This window comes from Trachymyrmex cornetzi, unplaced genomic scaffold (genome assembly GCF_001594075.2).
Source record: "Trachymyrmex cornetzi isolate Tcor2-1 unplaced genomic scaffold, Tcor1.1 scaffold1435, whole genome shotgun sequence".
NCBI classification, from domain to species: Eukaryota; Metazoa; Arthropoda; class Insecta; order Hymenoptera; family Formicidae; genus Trachymyrmex; species Trachymyrmex cornetzi.
In genome coordinates, this window is record NW_017296022.1 from 22,175 (window position 1) to 39,488 (window position 17,314).

The 17,314-nt window shown below is 35.0% G+C and overlaps 3 protein-coding genes across 3 annotated transcripts in view; all 3 read right to left on the reverse strand.

Annotated features, from left to right (window-relative positions):
* Positions 1–25: 25 nt before the first annotated feature.
* LOC108757466 (aminoacylase-1) lies at positions 26–6,808 on the reverse strand. The gene is made up of 5 exons (XM_018501885.1): positions 6,501–6,808; positions 4,257–4,426; positions 3,042–3,557; positions 1,502–1,792; positions 26–1,045 (listed from the first exon to the last, which is right to left on the reverse strand). Exons 1-5 carry the CDS (start codon positions 6,586–6,588, stop codon positions 902–904), a joined length of 1,209 nt encoding a protein of 402 aa, XP_018357387.1. The 5' UTR covers positions 6,589–6,808; the 3' UTR covers positions 26–901.
* LOC108757467 (uncharacterized) lies at positions 6,733–9,205 on the reverse strand. The gene is made up of 2 exons (XM_018501887.1): positions 9,052–9,205; positions 6,733–7,136 (listed from the first exon to the last, which is right to left on the reverse strand). The coding sequence occupies exons 1-2, from the start codon at positions 9,107–9,109 to the stop codon at positions 6,748–6,750; spliced, it is 447 nt and encodes a 148-aa protein (XP_018357389.1). The 5' UTR covers positions 9,110–9,205; the 3' UTR covers positions 6,733–6,747.
* A 4,570-nt stretch (positions 9,206–13,775) lies between these two features.
* Positions 13,776–17,314, reverse strand: part of upSET (SET domain-containing protein upSET) — a 15,248-nt gene continuing 11,709 nt past the window's right edge. Inside the window, exons 11-13 of the mRNA XM_018501883.1 lie at positions 16,545–16,797; positions 16,282–16,416; positions 13,776–16,093 (exon numbers count right to left, since the gene is read on the reverse strand). Coding sequence (XP_018357385.1) covers positions 15,573–16,093; positions 16,282–16,416; positions 16,545–16,797 — 909 coding nt within the window. The 3' untranslated portion in view covers positions 13,776–15,572. The remainder of the gene's footprint in view (positions 16,094–16,281; positions 16,417–16,544; positions 16,798–17,314) is intronic.

Below are 17,314 nucleotides of genomic sequence, written 5' to 3' on the forward strand. Positions count from 1 at the left end.
CTCTCTCTCGCCGCTATTTCCTTCGATAAAACATCCTAGGTCTTTTACCTCCAAAATCAATAGACGGTCTCTTATGCGAATTATTTCTTTGTACATACATTTCTCTCCTTTACTTTATTCGTAACATTGATCACGTTAATACATCGCTCTGACTTACTTCTTTAAAATATATGTATTACAAAACATTTTGATTACTTTGTTTTCCTCGATGCCTCGATCTTGACTCTCCATCACCAAAATGCACGCTTCTAGATGCTGTCAGCCTTACAAAAATATTTTTTCTTCGATATAAAACATTTGTATATATACTTTATGTGAGTAGGATATTTTCTGCAAGTACTTCAAGTGGAAATAATATTTAGAAGTTTCTCTAATTTGAGCACACTGTTTTTTGGCCCCATTTATAGCACCATTGTTTCCTTGTATTCTTCAGACATAAAAATCTTGTATGTTCGATTTCTTGGTGTTCACAATTTACTAAATTCTATATCGTTTCCTTGATGTGTTCATTGTGATTCACGTTACATTCCATTAATCTTCTGTATTTGAAATTTCCTTGAAACCTCATTTTTAAATTGAGCTGTCACTCATCCTTTCTTCAAAGATATTCACTTCGTTCTGCTTTTCTCGTATTACATTATTTTTCATTTGAATGTGTATATTTTTCAACTCTACCCAACAATAATAAAAATTTAAAATAGCATAACAATATATAGAAATATAATATAGAAATATATATTGACTTAGGATTTCATTGCACATTAATTGCGATCTCTTAAACTCAAGAGATTCTGATTAATACACTTATCATTGGTAGGATGGTCGAATTCAGCTATCAGTAGCTCTAAACATTCGACTATGGCACTTTTAAAATCTGATGCATAATGTATGCCATATTCGTTTAAACATTTGCAACAGACGGTATTATTTTAGCATATATCTCTATTCCCTTCAGGAAAATATCTTTGTTTAGATATTCATCGTGATCGTGAAGACGTATCTTTGTGTTGTTCATCGGTGAGAAGCAAAAAACAGGAATGCCCATCTGAAAAGTAAATATAGCCAAAGTTATATTTTATATATGAAATGTATAATAATATATAATGTAATATATTAAAAATTATAACGCGTGTATAATAATCTATATTTTTTATAATTAACATGAATATTATAATTTAAATGCGATACTGAACTTATTATATAGCACAATGTTTCTAGTTTTAATGAAAATCACATTTCTTATATTCTAATGTGAAACTATTGATAATAAATTGCTATTTTTAGCCAAAATTTATATATATATATAATTTATTTTGTAAATGTGTGTCTAAATGAACTAAAGTTTCTGGAACAAATGTATAAAACAAAGCGTGATGCTGTATGTTTTACAAATAAATTTCGCATACTTTGTAATAATTATAATAAAATAACAATAATACATATCTCCTCTTCTGTGTACTTAAATGTTAAATTTTCGTACAAAGACCAGTCTGATGCTTACCCCTCGCACAAAACGGCCGTCTGTACCTCCCGGGAAGATAGCGGTTTCCACATTAATACCAATTTCATCGCAGGTATTTTTGAAAGCGATCCAGTATGGATTAGACTCATCTAGTTTGGTGTTTTCAACTTTGGGATTTTTCTCTTCGAAGGAATAAGTTACATCTGGACCAGCTTCTTCGCACCAGCGTTTGATAGTAGCTTCGAATTCCTCGTGATCAACAGAAGGCGTTATACGAATATCGAACATAGCGCTGAGTTCGGTAGGTATAACGTTAGTTTGTACGCCACCCTATAAATAAAAACATTTAATAGGCTAAAATCGTAAAATTTCAAATAAATGGATAAGGAGTTTGATGAAAACCAAGAATAGTAAAATAAAATCTTAACGCAATTAAGGCAAGAATTAATGAAGTAAAAAGTTGTATATTATGATCAATGTTAATTGCAAGACTTATTAGAACATTAGAATACTTACTGTGGAATATAAAAATCCCAATGAACAGACATATAAAATAAACAAGTATCATGTAATGACTTAAAAATTAAAACCAATTAATTTATTTACTTTCTTTAAGATTTCCTCTTTTAAATATTTATTAGCATTCATTGAATTCAGTATAGAATAGTGTTTATACAATGAGCATACTAAAAATAGAGTATCTATAAAGGCAATGAGCACTATGACAGTGCAACAAAATGTTTTTTAATTTATAATTTAAATTACATCTATCATTTCGGTTCTCACAAAACCATATTCAATGGACATATAACTTACTTTACTAATACATATTAATAACCGGTCTTATCTTCATTCGTCAATTAAAACGCTGCTTAATTATTACGATTTCTATTCTGATTATGTAACTCGGAATGGTAATCCATGGACATTGTAGTACTAATCGTAAGTGTCAACAAGTTTTTTTATATTAGAGAAACATAAATTTGAAATTGTGTGACATTCTATTTGGAAATGTCTCAATGTTTCTGTCGATCTGTCAATTTCTAAATAGAATGTCACACACAATTTCAAGTTCCTGTTTCTATAACATAAAGAAATTTGTTGGCCCTCAGTATTACCATGTCCATGGATTACCACTTTGAATTATATGATCAACAGTCACAATAATTAAGCAATAATCACAATAATTAAGTAGCATTTCAACTGCTGAATGAAGACAAGACTGGTTATTAATATGTATTAGTAAATTATGTCCACTGAGAATAGTTTTGTGAGAATCAAAACATTTGGAATAAATGTAATTTAAATTGTAAATTAAAAAACAGTTTGTTGCACTGTCATAGTGCTCAATTGCCTTTGTATAGATACTCTATTTTTAAATTTGTATTTTATTGAGCTTTTGGAAACTTTGTTTAATTTTCAGCATAGAATCTTATTTAATATTTTATATTCTTATTCATGAATTCATCTAAATGAAAAAAATGACAATAACTCAATGATTTTTAAATATAAATGCTCTTATAAATTATATCTTTTAGATGGTTTTTTAACGAAAATGGTATATTTGCATGATACCTACCCAAATTTTCGTAAGATTTACAGATGTCACTCCGCCAAGAGTAACTCCTAATTGTGAAAGATCTGTACTTAATTTTGCTTTTTCGGAGGCTCTGAAGTCTGTGAAACGATCGATTATAACTCTTAATTTTTCCCCAGCCGTATTGTCTAACATGATGGATCCGTGACCGGGATTGCCCGCGCACTTGATTTCGACATGCCAAATCGATCTTTCTCCGTAAAACATGTAAAAGCTCTCGTTTATGCCAGCCACACCTTCATCCAGCGCAAAACCGACGTTCAGAGCTTTGAAGTCTGCAGTGTGCACAAAGGCTTTCATTCCGAGAACACCGCCGATCTCCTCGTCCGGGACGAAAGAGATGTGGATAGTGCGTTGGAAACGTTGTCCGTTCAGTTTCAGTCTACGGATCGCCTCCAAATATTGTATTGCCACGCATTTCATGTCTTGACTGCCGCGAGCATAGATGTCGCCTTGCTCGTCCATGTGTGCGCTGAATGGCGGATAGGTCCATTTGTCCTAGATCAGTTATATAATTAGTATTGAGAATCAACAAGTTGATCAATGTAATTATTGTGTGAAACAATAATTACATACATACTAGGGCGTGTTCGGATTCCCAGGTGCTCCCCCCATACAGCACAGATTTCTAAAAAGGCGTCCCAAAAAACATTCAAAGGATATCTTTATATCCTAAGGATGTTCTTTGGGATGTCAGAACGTCCCTCGAATAAAGTGTGCTGTGTGGGCCGGATGTTATGTCATCCTTGTTTAACATATGATGTCTGTTTTTTATTGCTGTACTTTCTGAACTGGTATACACAGTACAATAAGTTGAAATGAAACAATTATACGTTTGTTTCACTTCAACTTATTACATCGATTCAGAGTGCAGCAATAAAAAACAAACTTTCGGTAAACAACAAGGTGGAGTAATACTTGACACTCGGGTGAGAATCTGAACACAGCCCTGAGAAAAATGTCTGATTGGATTAACTGAAATTCTGATTGAGAATAGACGAATCAGAACTTTCTAGTTCGTCTAAAGTCTAAATCTACTAGAAGTCTAGTTGAAATAACTGGAACTCTGATTGATATAACCAGAATCTTTTATCAAATTCAGAATCTTCTATCCAATTCATCCATTTTCAAGCAGATATTTTTCTTAATGCAATAATATACATTCACAGTATCTTTACTGTAAACCAAAATACTTACTTCGAAAACAGGTACAACGTCCATATGACTGTTCAAGAGAATTGACTGCTTCGTAGGATCTGTTCCCACCCATGTTAAAACCACAATCGGTTTTTTAGGATGTACGTGATAAATTTTAACTGGTAAGTCGAGAGACTGTGCTTGTCTAGTTATGAATTCCACGCATTCATCTGAAATGAAAAACACAATAAATTAGATTATATTAGGTATGAGATTTTATATGGAAATTTTTATCTAATTCATGAAAAGAAAAGAGAAGGGATATAATATCTGGAAAGGAAAGGTAAATATAATGAAAAGATGAATCAAAAGAGAGGTGCGATCAGCGGAAAGAGGTAATAATAGTGGGTAGAGTAGGGTTCAAAGGAAATAAAAGTGTGCGAGTATAATAAGCAGGTGATGATTATAGGTTGTGGTTAGGGCTGTGGTCTAGATATTAAATTTAGTTTATAGTATTAGAATTAGATATAGAACAAGAAGCTAAAAAGTTATGAAGGAAAGAATGTAAAGGATATATAGAGTAAAACTATAATAAATGCTTTAGGTAGCAAGAAGTAGCAAGAAAAGGGGGTATGTAGCACACACACAGCATGAGATATGGATAAGTGAATAGATTAAAGTTCTATATGTAAACCCCTTCTTCACTGTGTATACTGAAGTGTAATAAAATTTTATTCTATACTTTTATCTAATTCTAATTCAGTTATCAGAATTTAAAGAGCTTTTGTAAAATTAATTGTAAGTTAAACTAAATAATTTCTTACTATGTTTAAAATTTGCAAGTTAATTTCGGCAGTAATCGGTGTAGCAATTCCATATAATTTAGGCTCGAATTCAGTTTATTTATAAATAAGAAATCTAAAACGTTATTGAGAGAACAGGACTTAAATTTTAACTGTAAATAAAATAAAATAATATCTTACTATGTCTAAAATTTGTAAGCTAATCGGTGTATCAATTTTACTTAATTTAGGTTCTAATCAGTCTGTTTATAAATAAGAGAACATATCTAAAACATTGAGCTAACATAACAAAACTTAAATGTTGTTATTCAAGTTCAATATTTTCTAAAGTAATTTTCCCTGTTATTAAATAATAAAGTAAAACGACACGACAGTGTCACATAACAATAATAATAACTCGTATCGCGGAAATTAATTCCTTTGGAGGTACCAGGCAATCGTGTGATAATCGCGATAAGAGACGAGGCACTTGCTGAGGGATGGTAATTGGCTCTATTATCAATTGCAGTCTCTTATCTATTCCATCACGAGGTCAGATGATCTGTTATTTCTCAACCATGTGCGTTATCAAGAAATATAACGAGCCGTAAATGCGTCGCGACACCTCCACAAGCCAGGCCGCTATACCGTATAGATTCAAGGAACGCGAAATCCCGTCGACCGAGTTACATAACTAGCTTCCACATTTTCACCGGTCGTCGATTCGCGATTCGGGACAGCCTCTGCTCGTCGAACCGGCAGGATCGTTTCGGGAATGACGACGGGAACGCAAAGTGCCGGGCCGTGTGCCCAATCTGGGTCACGCCGCGGCGCCCATTGAGTCGCCACGACGTCGCCGTGGTCGTCGCGCTCCGATCAGCGGGAGGACGCCCGGGACCGGTTCCGGGGACATCGCGGGACAGCTCGGCGAGATCGGCGAGACGCCGCGACCGGACGTAGGGGAATAAAAATAGAAATAACATCGCACGCGTAGGGTGGGGCAACGCAATGGCTGGATAGCGTCACCGACGCTATCCCCCCAATTCGTCACCTCGCGAACGTCCTCGCCTGTCGCCGGCGTCACGGGAGCGCGTCGGCCGATTCCCACGGGCGGACAAGCGACGCCGATCACGAGGAACTCCCCCTCGTCGTCGGTGAATCGCGCAATTTACCTAACGAGGAAACGCGTCGTTGAGCGGCGTGCTTCGCGACCCCGTTCGCGAACGTGGCCGGTCGGCGTGGGTCCCGCTTTTTCCTACTTTTTTTTTTTTTTACACAGGACACGCACAAGTCTCGCGCTTTCTCCCATCTACACGTTTTCTTCTGAATTTACAATCTCGACTTAGACCAACTTAGACGCTGGACGCGACGCGAACTAATCCGCTTTCGCCGCTGGACGCTTTTAGACGCGCGCGTCGCAGATCTCTCTCCTCCCCCACGCTCTCGTTCGCCGCGTTTCACCAATTTTTCGAAAATCTTATGGAATCCCAAATTACACATGGCCCTCCCCGTGATCGCTCACCGTAGTTGACGTCCGGCTGCACCGACGGTATCCGCAGGTACTCGCGGAAATTCTCCACAGCTGTTTCGTCCAATTCGGTCTGCGACATCGTTTCGAGGTAGTCCGTTCGCTTGTTGCCTTATCACCGCTTGTGCTTCTTGTTCTTACCCTTGTAATCAGTGGTACGCTTCCTAACGCCTGATCGTCCGTCCGTACGCCGATAAGGTGCGCGCCTAGCGTCCAGACACCTACCGTCAGCGATCGACTGTCACAAGCAGACAGCGGTGAGCGGCGTCGAAACAGCTCCAAGCAAAGTCTCCGGCGTACCGTCGCGGCCGGAATGCCGCTGAATGCCGCCGCCGCGCGCGACCACACCGCGGCCACGGCTCGCCCAATTGCCGCCGGTTACCGGCGTTGACGTCACAGCGACGCGCTCGAATCGAATAGCGCGGTTAGTAACAGGCTCCCATGCGCGCGGCACGACGCCGCGTCCGCCACGTCGGACTGCATGTCGGAGAAGCGCCGCGCCGCGCCGCGCGCCGGTCCGCCGTTTGAAATCACGACGCGTGGTGACGCGACACCACGCGACGCGACGCGGCGAGGTGATATCGCTCTTGCTCCGCTCGCTTCTTCTACCACCTTCCCTTTCATCCGATTCTGGAGAAAAATGTTAAGTACGCACTAGAATTTCAGTATATTCTAAATTTTTGGGAAATTTCACCCCCAAAGAGTGATAGTTGCATCAGTCCGACATAGAGCTTTACAAATCTAGAGCTCTATTTGTAAATCTAGAACTCTAGTCCGACTGGAGTGAAATTTTCACTCTTATAGAGAATGAAGATCACTCCAAATGGGAGTCAATTTTTAATCTATGTGAATAATTTCACTCTCCGAAGAGAGAGACTGAAATTTCACTTTGATAAATGTTAAGTTTAGCCTCCCTATATCTAATCTAAAAATTATTAGACTCATTCGACGTGTTTTTGCACAAAACGAACGATATTATGGCAGAAAAAAGCGCCGCTCTGTCTTGCGAAGCGAGATATTATAATCATTAACCCCTTAGCTGTCAGGCGAAAATCAGCTTTTCGTGCCATTTTTATCTTGGAAAAAAATTTTCATTGATTTATCCTATAATTTTAGTGTTATGGTTTTGGAGGTCGCTGAATCCGAATCTGAAATCGGATTTTCAAAAAACAAAAAACAAAAAAAGAATAAAATCATTATGGAAATAAAAATAATAAAAAAAATAAAAACGCCAAAAGCACCAAAAAAATAAAAAAAATACAAAAAGTAAAAAAAACGGAGTCAACAATAAAATAATAAAAAATTTAAAAACACCAAAAGCACCAAAAAAATATAAAAAGTAAAAAAAACGCAGTCAACAACCGCCACGTCCTCGATTCGTGACTCTGGGTTCGGCAGAGAGGGGGATATAAAAACAAAAAAAAATTCTTTTACATTTTTTACGATGGATAATTTGTCATGAATGGTTTGCTGAATTTTTATTCGTCATAATGTATCCGAGTTTCAGATACTTAGAGTCAAGACTCAAATTCTAAATTCGCGATCACGAACATCTAGAGATACAAATTTTTGTAGAAACCAAACCATTTTTCGAACTTGCGTCCGCCATATTGGATCCGCCATTTTGAATTTTGAAAATCCGATTTCAAATTTGGATTCAGCGACCTCAAAAACCATGATTTAACAAATTACAGTCGAATCGATGAAGTATAAACATGTTTTTTTTCAAATGCGCACATATGCGTCATGAGACGAAAATGGCACGACTTTTTTCTGCGCATATGTGCGTCACTGACACTCAAGGGGTTAAAGTCGATTAAAAAAAAAAAAAAAGTTAAGAAATTCTCTCCTGAAGGAGTAAAGTTCACTCGTTGCCGGACTGACGCAACTATCATTTTTCTTGGAGTGAATTTTACTACCAAAAATGTAGAGTGTAAATTTCATGAAATTGACAGGTCATTATATTCTCTAAAATTGTTAGACTACGTTCAGGGGAACACTACCCTAGGGAACACTACCATTTTATCCTTGTTTAACATTCAATGAACAACAAGAATACTCAAAAGTACTCGAGTAATGTTTTCGATCACAGCCTCAGAAAATGAATCTCATTCTGAAGAGTGTAATCTTTATCTTTAAAGATTGAAAATTGAACTATTTTTCAAGACTGACTCAATTTTAACTTTTCAGAGTGAAATTCTATTCCAAAGAATTTAGAGAATAGAGACAGGTGCCTATATTTATATAGAATTTACTTTAATTTTAAAATTTCAATTAAAAAGCATCTCAATAGAATTTACTTCATCGACGAGTATTTTTTATCTTATCATTGACAAAATTTACTTTATTTTAATAAAGGATGTATAAAGTTTTGAGAGCTGCTTGTGCTTACATAGTCTTGAGAATAGGTTTATTTTACTGTAAAATAATAATCACTTGAATAGATTTACTGCAATTATAATATACTTTCAGGCAAGTAAAGTTTGTCATAACTTCGGCAAAAATAGCCAGAATATTTTTATTAATCTTGTAAAAATTACTCAACCATTTTTCTCCGCTTGATCTACTGGTAGGCTTTGTAGCAGCAGTTTCGTTGATATCATCACTTGTACGTACTGGTATCTTCTCTTCGTATCACTTAATTTTGTAACTTTATCATGTTGTGCATTGCAATAAAGATTAAAGATATCCTTTCTGCTTCTCACTATCATCGTCGAAGTAGCGAGAAACGCAAAACGAATTTTGCGAATTTTCTCTCTTCCCCATTTCAAATGCAAATTTCTGAAAAATTTTAAACATCAAAAACATGCGAACAAGAACGCATTTACGAAAAAATTGCAACAATATCTAACACAATATTTCCGGTTTGTTTTTTTACTAGAAATGACTGTTAGCGGAATTCTCTAATTTCTATCTTATTGACGATTCTCGCTATCGTTAACTAATGTTAAGCAATGGTAAGGATAATTCTGGAGTGCAGCTCTTATTGGTTATCGCTAGTTAACGATACTGATAATCCTCGATAAGACGTTAGAGAATATTGCTACTGGTCCCTCTTGTATCTATAATGTCAAAAACATTCCGATATATCTATTTTTAGCAATGTAAATAACTTTAATCTCCTTTCTAATATTTTTAAGAGAGACTCTCACTCTAAAGAGTGAAATCTCACTCTTAAAGACTGAAAATTGAGCCACTCTTTTTCAAGACTAGCTTAATTTTCGTTTTTTAAAGCGAAATTCCACTTCAAAGAATTTAACGATAATTTACTTTTTATCTTCTTCTAATTCCAATGCCTGTTTCTACTAATGATAGTTCATTCTTGGTTTAAGGCTCCTGTAGTAGTCATCGCAACCATATTGAATCATGAAGTCAGAAGCGAGAAATGACACGTTAATTTTTATTACGTGCCATTTATAAATAAAGATAATTTAGATCAAACAAAATAATGAGATTGCTTGAAAACATTTGTAAAAATGGACGAAAACTATGCTTATCCCCCTTCCCTGTCAGTTCATAAATAATCGTAAAAAGTGCACATTAAGTGCTTTTATTCAATGCGCATGCGTAGTTTATTTTACACATGTCTCTTATCACTTTTTACCATTTGCTGGCATTACTTAAATGGCATGTAATAAAAATTAACGTATTTCTTGCTTCTGATGTCACGATTCAATATGGCTGTGGTGACTATTCAGTCTTAACTGTTAACGACTTTGGTCACTTGCATTATATTAGTGCACACTAAAAATTGCTGTACATGACATTAGCAATATTAAATGTAAAAGCATACGAATATATTTTAAATGAATAAATACCTAAGAATGATTGTCATATTATTTAGCAGAATATATACATATTATTTTATTATCAAAGTTAATTATGTCATTATATTTAGATACTATAAAGAAGCCTTTAATGTGCTTTTATCTAGTGTAATGCGATTATCCGAATTCATTATAATTTTTTATCTTTTTCTAGTTCTAAGAATTAAAAAAAATGAAGAGTAAGTTAAATCGAGATTAAATTTAATCTACATTTGTGGAAACGGGTACGAGTTGGAAAAAGATAAATTAATCCGAGATTAAAATTCATCTACATTGGTAGAAATGAGCTTTAGCGAGAATAAACTTTGACCAGTTTTTAAAATCATTTTAGTCGACCAACTCTAAAAGTAGCATCAAATCTACAATATAAATATAATATAACGCATGGTGTTACATAACATCAGTTATATTGATGCGAAATTATAACATAGATATTACGTTACTTTTAGTTAGCGTTGATTGAAATGATTGTTGAATACTCCCAAAGAGTCCTTTAAAAGAAAATTCACAATATTCGTATATTTTGTTGCAAATTGTAAATTACTAAATTATAATAATAAACATCAAAACGCTTTATACAGCCCATAATTTTGAGCAAGAGATAGTATTACAAATTATATTCTCTATTAATTCTACATGCCTATCGAAAGAGATGCTTTATCGAAGAGAATAAATAAATAATAGTTTCGAAACCATTAATTGTTAAACACTCTGTAAAAATTCTTTGAAATGCAAGAAAAATGTGATATTTACACAATATCGCAATTAGCGAATTTCGATAACGTAAAAGAAGCATGTAATTTTCAACAAGAGACAGTGCTGGAAATTGCAGCAATCATTCTCGGAGATAGCAGATCGTAATATATAACGTAAATGTTTGTTTATTGTGAAGAATCAAAATAAAATAAACAGATAAGCTTTTATCTGCGACAGTAAACAAGTGATATCAATATCACCGTGTCGGTTACTATGCTAATTTTCACTTTTAATCAATAATAAACACGATTTCATTTGTTCAGGCGTATTAGGGTGGGAGCGATAGTCGCCTTGATTGTGTAAAAAAACCATGAGTTTTACCGCACAATAAAGATAAGGCGATAAGGGCCATCAGTCAACTCGACTAGTAAAATGTATTCCGATTTATTAAATTTTTTTCACGTATGCCTAAATATGAGCTCTTTACACGTTACGCCATAATAATATATCGTGTGTAGAGTTTGATATCGAAGAACTTGTTACATTTATTATAATCGGTAATATGGATTAAATTATCATACAATGTAATAGGTAATAATTGTAACATGGCTATAACTAGGCACATACATGTAACAGTGAATTGCAAATAAAAAAATTATCGTGTATTCTCAGCCTATTATATAAAGATTGAATATATATATGCGAATATAATATAATATTAATATAATATAATATAATATAATATAATAACCGCTATGCGCTCTGCTTTTATTTACAACATTGAAACGATTATCCTAACGAGTTATTTTATACTATCAGATGCTTTAATAACAAGATCGCGTGCTGCTCCTGCTTCTTTATGTCAGAATGTCATTATACAGATATATATATATATGTATATATAAATGTATATAATACCAACTAGAGCGGAGAATTGTACAACGGACAATAAACATATGGATTTAGCTGCAAAGCAATCGTAGCTTGATCTTCGGATTTCCAATAGAATTTCATGAAAATTCGAAGGATAGAGAGAGATTAATGTATATATATGTATATATATATATACTTAAATTTATCTTACAAAAATATTTACATGTTCTCATTGTGTGTATGCAGGTGGCGAACACAAGCTGTACACTTTTTTATCTCTCTGATGTTACGCCACCCGCGACAATTTGTAAACTTACATTAATGTTGTGTACACATATGTCTCTCTTCTCTTATTACAAAATATCAGCTAAAATACAAAGTAAATATCAAATGCCAAAAATACGTCTGTTTATACTTTGAAATCGCAGCTGAACGCAATATAAAAAAAGAAGGTTTCCCTTTTGTTTATAGGAGATCCGTACATATATATGTACCCAGGAATTTTGTTAGGACACCCCTTTCCCCGCTTCCGTAGAGAGTGCATAAATTTTATAATTCAGTTTGTTTTTTTTTACCAGGTTTCCTAATCACAGATTTCTAAACTTTGATATTTGCTTAAAAACCGACAGTATACTGTTAAAATTGCTCGCCTTTCTTCACTCTATGCGCACGTTAAGAACCCCACACTGTATATTTTGCATCTTCATTCAGGTAGAATCCTATTATATTATCAGATTACACAACGGATGCGGTACACTTCGTACTCCCAGTGCTCCAGATGTTTTCGCCCTGTTCTTTATCTATAGATTTTAATTCCGCCGAGGATGATACGGTATCGTTCAACTTTTTTGTCCTTTTCTTTCGATTTTCACGAAAAAAGATTTTCACAAAGCAGCCGATAATATTTTTGTAAAATTTATAATCAAAATTCTTCTAAGTGGTTTTTTACTTTCTAAATTCAATTTTCACAGAGCGAAAATCTGTAGCGCGTTAATGCCACATTAATTAATGACACATTAATAATGTCGCAAGATAAAATAGAATAGCTTATCCGGCTATTATACTGCTTAATATTATTGACGTTATAAACGTTCAATAGAGTTATAAACGGAGTACCTACTTATGGTGGACCGCATCCAATTACATAATTTGTAATCAGGAAACTATACAAGTCCAAGCTAAAAGAATCTTAATCCATTATGAAAATAACACTTTTCGCGTTTTGTATAATAAATTAAGATATATATTTGCTTTTTCGCCAATGAAACTTAAAATAAAGCCATGCATGGTCAAACTAGAGATTGAGATTGGGATTGGATTAGAATTTAATAAATCAGAAGAAAGGAAACCTATCTCAAGTTTAGTGAACTTTGCTTTGATTGGTTAAATTTCAATTCAATCTCAATCCTTAGTCACGGCTTCATTTAAATAAGTTTATAATACATTCTTACCCTTCGAAAATGATTTTAATTGTCACTTGCAACATCACTTCAACATGTAACGCAGTTATAAACGCTACAAATTTCTAATGAACGTTATCATCTAATTGTACTATAATTAATTCGAGCGACACGGTCGGACTCTATCATACCGCGGCAAGTGAATAATTATGATTCTTATGTGCTGTCTTAAATAAACAGCATTAACGAAGTAACTTCGTTGTTCTTCTTAGTATTCATCATTCGCTCCTCGCGATTTGGAAAGTCTACGACCGAAAATAGATAAACAATATATGTTATATTACAAACAAAAGGTAATTAACTTACAAAGAAATTCGAACTTGGCTTCTCATAACAAGTAACATACTTATGTACACCTAATAATCGCACCATTGAAATCTGAAAATTTATATATATACACACACACACATATATATATATATATATAAAATTTCAATTACATATAAAATACAATGTACATAATTTTAATTACATGCGCGCACATATACCTATTGATGCTGGAACTAGACGACTTTTAAATTATACACAACATAACGTAATCGTTATGATTATTTTTAATCGCGAGATTAATACACCGAATTACTAATATCTATGCGAAGGATGTCGCTAACGCACAGCTCATAATTTGTAACGTAAATCTATCGCTCGGAGTAGAGAAAAAGAAACGCATATCCTTTGTGAAACGATAGAACAATCGTGTTTTTCGCGTACTAAACGATAAGATACTGTGAAGCAGCTCTCAGTTACAAAATAGACTACGATTCTTTCGCTGTATTAATTTACCATAATTTACTTCTACGCGTTTTAATTACTTTTTATAATATAGTAGGTTTTGTACTTGAATGAATGTTCTGAGCGAATGAAATTTTTGGAGATCTCAACCTAAAAAGGATAAATCCGTAATTAAAACGTATTGTCACACACCGTGATCTCTCGCGCTTTTCCGTATAACTAAAAATGTATTGCATTACTGCTTAAAGCATCAAAGAAAATAAAACGTGCGGTCACATTGTACCCTTTTTATTGTAACTGGTCTGTCCTGCCTTCTTAGAGTATCTCGATTCTTGTACAAATTCATAAATAAATTTGTTCATAAATAAGTGTTTTTAAATAAAATCGGCGTTAAAACATTTGTCGCATATATCGAATGCGTCGCCGTATAAGAAAAATCGAGTAGTAATATACTTTCACGAATCCCCAAAATAAAACTCAAGTCTTCAAATTTCAACATTTACCCTTTATTATAAATAATATGCCCTTTTACAATGAAATATAGAATATAGAGAATTCCGCGCCTCTTTCTGCCTTTTTATATGTCAGAAAAACAACACAACAGTACTCGTTTACGTATCTACGTGTGTCATAGGTTTTGTTACGGTTACCATCTACGAACTAATCTAAATATATATCATTATTAAATATAGCTATATTGTTAACATTATGCGTATATGCAAATAATATGTACAGATAAGTTGTATTATGCAGAGTGCATATTGTATATATAATGATAACTGTTTTTAAAGGGGATATCAGCTGATTCCATCAGCTGAGTGAGAGCGCGCTTCCAACTTTATTAACACCTTATTAAAAAATTGGACTAATGCTATATATAAACATTTTAGGGCACCATTTCACCGGTATAAAAAGTGTACGCCATTTGAAATACACTTTTGGCCGTTGCTCGTGAAAAAGGTACCGATACAACTCTCTCGATATATGCTACCTAAAAATGCGCATTGCTATATCCTCAAAATATTCAGCTATCACCTTAGGCCACACGAATTCCGTCGAAATACTTTGAGAGAAAAATCATCGAACATATGCACGATAGATTTCAAAAATTTATGTGAAAATCCTAGAAGCGATTGACAGCGCGAACTAAAAATTACATTTCTCTTTCTAATTATCTAGAAAATTATTGGAATTCTGAAATTGCGATTTCTTGCCATTTGTATCTCACGCAAGCTTCCGTATAAAATAATATTTTAGTATCCTACAAAAGAGTGTAAGAATGCTTCCGTCAAGAACTCAGTTTGAATTCGTTCTTTGCTTTTTTTCCAAAGAACCGAGTCTAAAACTTCGTCTCGTCAACAGAAGAATGGGCAAGATAATCGAGGCGGTTCAATCGAGATGTCACTCGTTGTAGAGAATGTAAAACGATATCGGTTTAAAACTTAAGAACTTTTAACAATCCTACCCTTTTCTGCCGGTTACGACCTCGGCGCTGGATGGTTAAAAAACGGCTTCTGAGGTTGCCCCGACGACGCCGGAGGATACGACACCTGGGTGCCCGGAGGCGGTGGCGGTGGCGGCGTCGCCGCTGGGAACTTGGTGATCGGCACCGTCGTTCCCGCGGTTGGCGGCGGCAGCGGCGGTGGCGGAACGAATTGTGGCGGATACGGGTTGGAACCCGGTGGCGCTTGGGATGCTTGAGGTACCAAGAACGGCGTTGGCTGCGTTTGCTTATTGACCGCAGTCGCCTGCGACGACGCGGCGGTGCTGTACATCGGTTGCTGGGACGTGGTCGGCGGTGGTATCGCAAAGTTCGGATATTGCACCGTGCCAGGTTTGTTCTGGAACTGGGGATAGTGAATGGACGCCGAGCCGGGTGGCGGTATATATGGCTGCGGGGGTAACTGCGGAGGCAGTCCTGAGTATGCCGGCGGGGTGCTGATTACTAAGTTTTGAGGCGGAGATTTATGCGCCTTCAGTATTGCCTCCGTCGTCAAACCTGTAAGCAGAAGAATAAGGATGACGTATAAGCAGTATCTACTTATAGTAGCATGATCATTATTCTTCAAATCTAGTAAACTTTTTGAATTCTTCATTTTTCTAAAACCATAATTGATTTCATCTTCTCTAAAACTGCTATATTCTCTTTTTTCCACATACATATATATTTATTTAAAATATATATACCATGCTTGCGAGCTCTCTCCTCCTCGTCATCGCTGAGGAACAATCCAAATTCGCGTTTCAATCGTTCAGTAAGATTTTCTCGTTGACGTTCTACCAAAGTTGGTGCTGCAGACCAACCAATTGTACCCTCTTCTCCTGATTTAAATATTAAATCATTAATTATCACATTGCATAAAACTAATAACTTTAAGTGCTTAAAAAAATTACGATGTATTTATTAGCAAAATTATATCAAATACAAATACTTGGAGAGTGATTGCTACCTTTTTTTTCATCGTTGTCATTAGCCGCGTTAGGGAATAGTGTCAACGAGTTCATTCCTGTCAACTCGAGAGAAAGCGATGTTTTTGAACCTTCTTCATCGGAACTGAGCGAAGAAGTGCCGCTGCTGGCGCTATCCGATCTACCTCGTGCTCCACTTTTGTCCGTATTAGAAGCGTCATTTGACGATTCCGGCTCAGTTCCGGTTCCTCCGGATGACTGTTGTTTCCGTTTGCGATATTCCGATATGGATAACTAGAAAAATGTATTAATATTTCTTCATATAAGATCGCCTTTTATTACAAAAAAAATTTATATACAGGGTGTTCCAATAACTATTACCACCTGAAATATCTTCTAATCTATAAGGAGAAGAGAAAAATTTATATAGCCAAAATGACACGATGTAAAGGGGACTATCATATAGTAATAATAATTTTTGTCCAGGTGGAGGCGCTTCGGAGATTTCAAGGTCAACTTCGTTTTTTTAAATGGAATTATATGAATTTTGTTATACAATATGATTCCTCTAATTATTCTGCATAAAATGTATTAAAATCATGGTACCGAAAAATCAATAGTTTACGAGATATTTTACACCTTATTCTGACATAACTTTTTACGTCAAATAAAACGAATACATCGTGCTTCAATAAAAACAAACATTCTTTTAATTAATAACATTTATTTAATTATGTAAATTTAAAGATGTTCGAAATGATAGCCATGACTATCAATGTAACATTGGATTCTTCTGATCATTGATTGGCTT